At 34.2% G+C, this 10,721-nt stretch overlaps 1 protein-coding gene and 1 long non-coding RNA gene across 2 annotated transcripts; one reads left to right on the top strand and one right to left on the bottom strand.

The window, feature by feature from the left end:
• Positions 1-397: 397 nt before the first annotated feature.
• Positions 398-2,960, bottom strand: LOC139994477 (bcl-2-like protein 2). The gene is made up of 3 exons (XM_072017154.1): positions 2,390-2,960; positions 1,359-1,820; positions 398-1,251 (listed from the first exon to the last, which is right to left on the bottom strand). Exons 1-3 carry the CDS (start codon positions 2,699-2,701, stop codon positions 1,132-1,134), a joined length of 894 nt encoding a protein of 297 aa, XP_071873255.1. The 5' UTR covers positions 2,702-2,960; the 3' UTR covers positions 398-1,131.
• An 87-nt stretch (positions 2,961-3,047) lies between these two features.
• Positions 3,048-4,460, top strand: LOC139994478 (uncharacterized). The gene is made up of 2 exons (XR_011801649.1): positions 3,048-3,131; positions 3,744-4,460. It is a non-coding gene; the product is annotated as an uncharacterized lncRNA (long non-coding RNA).
• Positions 4,461-10,721: the final 6,261 nt, after the last annotated feature.

Genomic DNA, 10,721 nt, shown 5'->3' with positions numbered 1-10,721 from the left:
AATGTATTAAGGTTTTATATTTTTTCGTGATATATTTTATATATGACATCGATAACATTTAGAATATATTATCAAGTAATACTATAGTCAATACAATCGTTAAGTGTACAATAAGACATTAAAATCTTTGATTAGATCCACTGAATGAACATTTGTTATAAAAATCAACTACTTGGATTTGATTATTTAGCCTCCTTTGCATTTGCTAATGTTCTATATTTAAGAAGTTGGAAATATTTCACCTAAATATTTCATTCATGCAAAATATAGTATCAAGTATATATAATATTATATATATAATATATAATATATATATATAATATTAAACCTATCACATTATTTTGTAAATGATTTTTCTTGTTACAGGTTTAAAAATAACTGATACAACTAACAGAACTGAGGTTTTGTGGAAATGTTTATTCCGAATACTCGTATAAAAATTTTTGCAATATCATTAGAAACTATCATGTATAATATTCATTGCTGTTTAAGAAAATGTTGCTGTATATTCAGTGAGCATTGTTATTTTAACTGCTTTTTTTAATAAGTTCTAAGCATTTACTATGATGGTCTTTGATTGACAAGGAAATTTATTAATATATTTTCTACCTAGAATAAATTATAAATAAATATATTTAGATTGATTCTACCTAAATTCAATAGAATTTTGAGATTCTTGTTTGGTATAAATATCTAAAACGTCAATTTTGAGTATTATATGAAATTACTTTGATAGAATATCTAGATTAACATTAAATAAAATTTGTTTTCTCGCTAATTTAACTAGTCCATCGAGCTGCAGTTGTTACAAAATATGAATATAATAGGAAACTTGTATCGTTATCGTTCACTTATGTTACATATTTGTTGGAGTTATATAAAATGTAGGATGATTCTAAGTTGAGTGACATTGATACGACAATTGTGCAGGCTGCAAGGTTGAAACTTAATTTATATCCTGTACTTATTCTTTAAGATACCTTTTGGATTACACGATTTCACTTTCTGTGCCAAGATAGAAACTTATGTAAGCTTCCAGAAATCGTTTCTCAGCATATTTTGGTAAAAAATAAGTACACTGGAAGATCTCACACGAAACGTACCCTGTATACATTAATTTCTAAGAGTATATCAGGAGGTCACTGTTAAGATCGTTGCAACCAAACCAAGTGTAGCACCTGTCATTATAAGACTTCTCCAAATTGCTCCACTTATTTCTTCTGCCACAGGGTATTCTATACACAGTTGCTCCTAAGGAAATACAGTATGTGCATATGTCAATGTAACAAAAACTTGTGTGTCCAAACCATAACAATTTCTATGTATTTGTATCCTAATTTTGAAAACACAGCACTTACCCATCCTCCGTATCCTTTGATGAAATGTGCAACTTTCTCACCAATAAATCTGGAGACGTAAAGAGGTAATTTTTTCTTTAGAGTGTGCATTCGTCTATCACGTGCCCACAGAGCGAGTCTACCCATGAATGCATATAGACAAACGATTCTCGCCCATGTAACTCCACCGTGTAAGAACAATTCGTCCGCAACTCCCGTAAACGCTTCGTATGCCGTATCTGGCACAACGTTTAGACGATTTACCATACTTGCGAAGAGAATACTATGTTTATTCAACATTTGATACACGTTGTGTCTCATACTACGGGAAACTGGGTCTCGAGATATCAGATATATATCTTCCTTCAGTAGATACCGTATCACATCGTTGGCTAAACACTCTGCTGTTCGCTCTATGGAATCTTCGCAGAGAGTATACCGCGAAGACGAAATCAACTGCGGAAAAAAGTTCTGCAATCGGATCTGAAAGAGATAATTTCTTTGTTATTTTAATAAATTAGTCACACTCAATTTTTTGAAGTAAATACACATATGTGTGAGAAAGCGGAATAGTAACTAGACGATTAACGGTGCTTCGCTCTCATTACTTAGAACATCGAATTGTTTAGTGTTTTCGTATATTAAATCTGAACATATCATTAGGGAGTCAACAATCTAGGATTAGGTTATTTAATTTGGGAATTTTTAATCTCTATTACGGCGAATGTAAAATACGAAATAGAATTAAATATCCTAAATTTCAGTAATTTGACGAAAATCATCAAAGTCAGTTATTAAGAAGACAGTTCTTAGTAAGTTACAAAAATAAATAAGAGAGCGAGAGGTTTAATTTTGAAATCCGACTTTATTGACCTTCCCCGAAAACGCGGCAAGAGCTACGCGCGAGTTAGAAGAAGAAAGAAATAGGCGCGAAAGAGAGGAAATTCGAGGATATAGCTTATTGACAACGGAGTCGAGTTAAATGAAAGTTTAGTTCGGTGACTTAATACCCAAGTTAACTAAAGCGAAAGTATCGATATGTGTGTGGTTACCTGACAAACTTCGATAAAAGACATAGCGGTATGTGCAGTGCCGATAGCATATCGGCACAGAGCGCCGTTATCACCGGCAATCGGTGTTCCACCGCCTCCGTTATGATCCTGTGGAATCACAGTATCAGCGCTTCCGCCGGCGTAGTCGTTGTCGTTAGAGACTCGCTGGCTCGACGAATTCTTGTTACCGGGGGGATCGCATTCCAGGATGCCGCCCACTCTGGAATGCGGTTCCCCCCGCACTGACGCACCCTGCCCCTCTCCATCCGTGAGGATCTCATTGTCCGGTGGTGCACCGTCGTCGCCGGCCATCCTCGTGCACGCACTCTCTGATCTCTTTGAGACACCGGTGTGTGTGTCAGAAGTTGGAACCACTCTCACCAGAGAGAGGGACCAGATTAGTCGTAAGCACTAATCGCGACTCTTAAAAATCGAACCTTCTTTCTCGGTTTTTTAAAACATGGTTGTCTGTTGAAGAGTGAGCTGCTGAACTAACGCTCGAAGCGCCGGGTTAACGAGCGCTCTACACGAAAAACTTCGGCTCGCCTGCCAGACGACGTAACGCTCTCTACTTTCCCGCGGCCATTTCCGAAGCCGAACCTTTAACCGCTCCTCACTCCTCCGTCTGCTTATCCCCACTCCGAGTTTTACGTTTCCCACCAGACTCCACTACTAGTCCATTCCCTTCCATCTATACATCGCACGTTGTATAGGACGTTGCAAAATACAGTGGCTCGCGAAGGTATTTGGATTCTTATCATAAAAAATTTTGACGAACGTGTTATGTGTATTATATGAAATTTTTGAAATTTCATTACCATTCCAGTTCTAACAATAATCGTGCAAAGTCGTTAATAATTCTGATATTTTACATAGTTCAAAGTTCTCTAACGATATGAAAGTTGGAGAGTTCGACTATATGTAATTCGTGAAATACCTGATTATTAAAAGTCCAAAACAATGCCAATTTTAAAAGTTCGCGGTTCTAGAAAGATTAATTCAAAATCGAAAAGTCTAAATAATTTTTATTTGATTCTGTACATTCTATATATAAAAATTTTATTACTTTTATTTTGTTTGTACATTGATGTCACAAAAATGAAGTTTCATACTTTTGTTATAAATCTTCTTAACATTGGACAACCGTGATATAAATTTCTTTTTCTTTGACACGCTTACTAGTTAACGATAGGGCAAGATTGAACGGATGGTATTGACACGCCATATTCAAATTTCAAAGAAACGATATTTCACATTTCTCACTCGGATATAGCGGTCAAAATTTTATCAGCATGGCTTCTGAGAGACTGAAATATGCGCTACATATTTTGTAACCCTCTGTATACTAACACAGGTTACTTGAATGGTGCACACAACGGTACAGACTTCTATGGATCATTCACGATTTCTCCCCACCATTGACCATTGGTGTATTCCGGCACGCGGTTCACACTGTTATCCACTGCTCCATACAAATTCACTGTACATGTACGTTCGAATGCAGCGTGCATATTGTAAATGTGTAAGTGACTCAACTATCTCTTCTATATTTCCTCTCTCGTCTCTACCCTCTGTTCACCTTTCTCTCTTTACTCTCCTTCTCAGCGAGGCGCCGTCGATAACCTCCTTCCCCTCGAAAGAGTGCTCTCGCGCACGTGCACGGTCACAAGCGCGAATACCTGTGTGCGCCCTGGGAATCGAACGAACGGAATTTTCGATGGAACGCGGAGTTCGCCTGGTATCGGCCACCGTTCTTCTCGCCGTATTCTCGCCGCTGTATTATTCACAGAGAATGTTCCTTCAGAGATTAAGCCACTATAATCGGATATACGATACAGTGAGATTTTGTTTGGAATTAATTTCTTATTGTTCGTTTATCGAATTCGTTTTGTATACATACGTGATAACAAGTATATTATTATAGTTGATACTAAGTATTGAAGGTTAATTGTTATAGTTGCTACAGTGGTTGGTGCAATCATGACAACGAAATGTGATAATGTATCGATCTTGAAAATTTGATATAGTATTTATTCTTTTCTTTTTGGCAGCATTTGAATCATTGTAGCAATTCAAATTCCATAGAGAACTAACGCAAAGGAACGATATCTATTACCATTTAACAAATTGTTTGCCATAGAGGTTACCAATGATCACCTTTAGATATATCGATGCTGCTATGCGAGATATAGTGACCAACACTAACGAAATTAATTAGAATACTTGAATAAAAAGGACAGTCACAAATATATTCTTTTCTCGTAAAAAATTTGTAATAATTTTATTATTGCAATAACAGTATAAAATTACTTAATGCACCAGGAAGTGTTCACAAAATGAAGCGAGAACTCAATTTAAAATTACCCGACAGTCAACGTGTTATGCGATAAATGATTTGCTACTATTTTTGTGAAATATAAAATATATTAATTTGAGAGTAACGATAATGACAGAAGATATAACTTTATCGAGCAATGAGAATATATTATATTATAAGATTATATTAATCAAAATTGTATATGGATTTCAAGAAATTGCAACACTTATTCCAATGCCGCTGGCGCGCTTGGTGAAAGCCAGCCACGTCACAGTTGCTAACCTAAAGGTGACGTAGAGATGGTTGGGGATGACGATAGTATTCCAGTCATTGGTAGTTTCCCATTTCATTGATGCCGTGCTCCCTGTTATTATAACTTCCTGCTGTGCAGTCGCATGGGTCCACCATTCATGTTGTTTGTCTTCCATTGAATTGTTAGTAGATAGCTTTCTTTTTAAGAGAAACTTCTTTTAATAAGAAACATATTTCAAAAGAATTATTTCAAATGATCCATGAATTTTAAGGAAGTTAACAAGTTTTAAAATTATTTACTGATTTTAAGTAAATTTATCTATTAATTTTAAAGAACTAGAACTCTATTAATCTCTACTCAAATATATTTTTTTAAATATTATATTTGCTTGTTAAAATGAAATCTGCAATACACTTGAATCTAATTACTTAGTATGTAAAGTTTACAATAAACACAACGGCGTGCTAAATACTTTCTACAATCATTGTAAAGTTTTCGTCATATTAGAATCTTTATTAGTAAGTAATTATAAATACGTTCACCCTCCATCGTTATACAATTAAGGTGCATAACCTTAAAATTTCCTACTCGTATTAAATTGTATCATTGAGAAATTTCTCAATTATCTTTCCCTATATTACCAAAAATATAATATCCAATCTAAAAAAAGAAACATAATTTTACTTTCGTATGAAATTTGTTTTCACCATAGTATTAAGATTTCTACGGTTACATAACCTCGTAATTGTTTGGACGATATTTCTCGATAGGACAAAAAGAGAGACAAAAACGTCTGGAAAGAAGACGATAGTCGCAAAGTGTTGGCGCGTCGATTCACATATAACGAATACGATTGGTATTCGCGATGGTGCAGAATGTAGTGGTAGTCACGGTGTATTTCCAAGAAGGAATTATTATGTTGAAACTGGTCGGCGCGGCGCGGCGTGCACGCCGACTGACTCTGATCGGCGGCGCGCGACCGTGCCCGCTCTTTTCTGCCTGTGCAACCTTCAAAGGCCACAGAATGCGTCGATGAATGAAGTAGGAAAGTTGCAGAGTACCGAGCCGACCGGATGTGTATACTAGGTGGTCAAGAAAATGAGAGCTACTACGTCATTCAGCAACGAGCTAGTTTTGCGCCCCCTCTCAGTGGTTAGAGTCGCTGCTAGACGCTCTAACGACAATTATCAGTCACTCCATTTTTACATTGTCTCGATATTAACCCATCTTTAATCGCTTTTTGTCTTCTACTTGTCACTTAGCGTATGGATTTCTTTTTTTAATTCTTCGCACGATACATGAAAGATGTAGAAAAGAAGTTTAAGGTAAAATAGTTAGTGCAAAATAGATTAAAAAGGATGGAATGTGTTAAAAGTTGAATAAAATAATGATATATGTTTATGTAATATGAATAGCGGAAGTTCAACTGCTTCTGATGAAGGTTGTTTAAGACTTATTTGCTCCATCTTCTCCAATGTACAGTGAACGCAAAAAGTAGGTTTATATTTTTCTCTTCCTGACGCGAACACGGTAAAGCTTGGTATGTACATATAGATTTCTCAATGGACGATCGATCATTTTATCTCAGTGTGGCGGTTTTGAAATAGGATTTGAAGTACGACAATTTTTTATAAGCTTCTTGATATTGCACATAACCTGGTACTACAAATATCTACGGTTATTATCAACAACAATCTTTCCAACTTCCGTCTTTGTCCTTGCTTCTTGCCTCTTTGGTTTTCTGCAATTAGTTTATTCTCCTTCCTAAATTATTCAAAGGACAAGTAGTTTATAGATTCTTTCCACTATTTTCCGTTTCTAGGATAGGAGATTATTTCAGAATAATCGCGTACCAAATAAAACTTCAAATAGCGTTCAAATAAATGAAATTCATGTAAACGGATTTCTATTGAGTATTCAATTTATTGTAAAAAGAAAATATTTGTTAAACTACCGGCTTATTAAATACCACCGTTTCGTGTCCATTATATACTTAAACTCTATACAACATTTACTTAAACATTATACTGTAATACTTAAACACAGATTCTTTTTAAAGACATGTATCTTTGAAGGATCAAGCTTGATCTTTCGGTCTTTCTTATCGCGAATGGTAATTATCTACGAGATTACAAATATTTGCTGATGGAAGGTCTTGTAAGCCGTACGATAAACGATTTCTCTTAACCAAAGCTCGCAGGTGTCCATCGACGTTGTCTATACGTTATTCGAGGCGGTTTACCTTTCTATACCAAATGTGGATAATCACACACGTAAGGCATTAATGCTTGGCAGCCGGACATGGATAAATTGGCAATATGAGTCACGTATAAATGACATCTAATTGGGTCATTATCTCACAGTTGCTTCTTAAAGTGGCAAGAGACGCAATAAGAAGCTTTGTGGATTGGCAACGTTTCGCGCGACGAATTCCTTAGGAAAAATTTAAATGTATCTCATTCTCGCACTTCGCATAAAATACTATTTAAATCCCACTTCTGATTTAACTGGCTAAAAATATGACGTACAGTGCAGTTATATTTTACATTCTTTAAAGTATTTGAACATTTATAATAGAATATTTTTATTAATCTAATCGAACTTTTCGAGAAGTTGTATTCGGACAATCTTTTTCTGTTTGTCAACATAAAAAATCGTTTTTAGAAGATGAGCTTCTTAACTTCCGCTACGAATTGTCTAAACATAACCTAATATTATTAGCGAATTACGAGATTATTATTTCCCTTGTTGCGTGATACTTCTATATTGCTTTTTGAAAACCACTCTATTATTTTTCATGGTTTAGGGTGGCTTTCGTTAGTCTTTTATTGCATTTGCTGATAATGTTACTTCAATAAAGAATTAAATAAACCAAAATGTTTTGTCCATACTATATATACATATATATCAAAAACATTTTTGTGTTTATAATTCGCAATGGTTAAGCTTCTACATACTGAAGTGCTTCTCATACTTGTTTCATTTCTTTGTTGTTTCGCGATAGGAGATTGCGCGCGTATCGTTTGTCTCTTTCGATAACCCATCCGTTCTCGAATTACCTTAGATTGGTAACAATTGTGTTTTATCCTTCTCTGGCCCATTAAAATGTCAGCCAGTCGCTGACAAACATATCAACTAGCGCGACATCCGTCAAGTCGGACCACGTGTCTTGATAGTGATCTGCAACTACGATTGAAAATATCGTTTCACTTTGTTTTTCTCGCCGCGAAGTGGACCGTGGGAATACAAGTGAGTGAGCGGCACACAGTATTTCAGGGGAACTCGTGGCAACCGGCTCTCGGTAGCTTTTCTTACCATCATTCATGATACTATGGTACGGCAATAGGATGATTGCCTGACGGCCGATGCCTAAAGTGGATAAAGTCTTCTATAGTAATTTAACTCGAACAGGGCACAGGGGTGTGTTAGATAACCAGCCTTTTACATTTTACTATCACTGAGTTGGCCTAACGACCAGCCGTATTTGACCTCTACGTCCAAAAGCATGTTGCTTATCATTTGGATAGTTGTCCCTTTGAGGTTTCGATATTAGTCGAAGCTTGAGTTTGCGATGTTATTGGCTAAGAATGAAGGTTATGTTTATTTATCCGGAACTCGGTACTTTTGTAAGCGTCAAAAAATCTGGTCAACTTGTTATTCAATATTATATTTTTATGTTTAAAATTATCTTGCATAATTTGTTAATAAACATTCATATTCATTGAATAATCTAACGTATCTATCAATCTACACGGAATAATCTAAGTCAATAAGTTTGTTATTTAGTCCTTTGGGCAGTTCCACAAAAATTGATATATTTGAATATAAATGATGAATGATAGTAAATTATATCACATGTACTACTTTTCGAATATATGTATTAACCCTACTCCTGGTGGATGGCGGATCCATTTGGACCTAGACGTACGTCGCTCCTAAGTCGCAATTATTTTAACGTATATTTTATATTTACAAAAACGTTGTAAGCAACACGAACTCTATGATCTCTATCAGATTTCTGTAAATTTTCATAACTAGATGGGGTTTATGTCTGAAGAGTATCACCCGTGTCAAATGAATGAAAGTAATTTTAAGCCAACAAAATAATCTATGGATCTTACTACAATGGAAAAATTATTTCATAAACCAGCTATTCAGATAGTTGGTTTATTATTTATTTGTAATTCGTTTTCATAGATCAGTATGACTTAATAAATTTCGGCTAAATACAAAATTCAAACATTGGTAATACTTTTTGAGAAGATTTGGTTTCCTGTTGGAATTACGATAAAAAATCTTTTTAAATCCAGACATACATCTACCATATCTCACTATTCACAGACAAGTGGTGCACTCGTGAGCTACCATTTAAGTAATAAAGACTACCTTAAGCGCTATATTAAACCAAATCAAACAGGCTGGAGCCAGTATATACAATTTGAATATTTAGTTATAATAAGGAACCTTATTCGACCATTTTTATTCAGTATCCTTTATACATTGCCCAAAATGTGGAAATGTAAAAAACGTAGGCTAAAATAAACAATTAGATTTTAATTATTGAGGGCATATTTTTAGTATTATAGTGTGCAATTTTAATTAATTGCTAATTTCATTAAATGTTAATGAGAATACTATGAATGCTAATAAATCCTATTAATAAATTTTCCATTTTTTATCTGTACATTTTACATTTTTTTATTACTATAGATAAGCTGTTCAAATGATAGGTTCTACTTAGTATCTATGTTACTTAGTTAGAGATCGATGACTGTTTCATCAAATTTGTGACATCAATTAATCACTAAATATATTAGTTACTAGATTATTAGATTTACTAGATATACTATTACTAGATTATTAGATAACAACCAAGTTCATTTTTTTTATTTATTTATCTGTTTATGAGATATTTCTATATCTTTATAGTATCATTTCGTAAAAATTTTGTTGCAATAAATATTCACTAAAAATTCATTAAAATGCATTGTATACGCGTCTATTGAAGTAATTGGTGCATGTTTGTAAACCTGATTGGAACAAGTGCATAGGTTGAGTCGTTCGGTGACCTCTTTCTTTCGCATAGTTACTTTTCTGTCGTGTATGCATACAACGTTGAATAATCACGACAATATAGCAGCCTCGAGTAATTAAGGAGTTATACGCTTAGGAAAATTGAATCAACGTTACGATCGTTTCGCGTAACGTTTCGCTAATTGGATCCTCGGATGTAATTTCATTCGTTTGTTTCATTGGACTCCATCAAGAAGACAATGTTCTATAAAAAGTAAAGGTAATTATTATTAAACGAATATTATACTCAACAAATCGATAAAATTATTAAGTTTATGTAAATTAAGATAATGTTTACGTAAATTATTTTTATAAAATTCTAGAAGAATACTTTTAATAACTTACGAGAACTCTAAAAATACTTCAATACGGTAACTTAAATTGAATTTTAATAAAAATTAATCACGACTTCTCATTTTCAATTGCCAATAGTTACTTTACTAGTTCTTAATCTTCTATGTTACAGATAATGATAATATGCAATGAACAGTTTGGAAGAAAATTACTGTGTTAGTAGTAAAATCTTTTATTTGAAACATCTATGGACGAAATTAAATTCTAATGAAGGAAATATCGAAAAACATTACGTATGAGATATGTCGACACTTCGATGCGTGTTATACTCTTCATTTACTGTCACATATAGAAATGTTACATATTAAAGAAATTGATAATTAGATTTTGTAGAT

This window comes from Bombus fervidus, chromosome 14 (assembly GCF_041682495.2).
Source record: "Bombus fervidus isolate BK054 chromosome 14, iyBomFerv1, whole genome shotgun sequence".
In the NCBI taxonomy this organism is placed as follows: Eukaryota; Metazoa; Arthropoda; class Insecta; order Hymenoptera; family Apidae; genus Bombus; species Bombus fervidus.
Note: the sequence above shows the minus strand (reverse complement) of the source record. Positions and strands in the feature narration are given on the sequence as shown.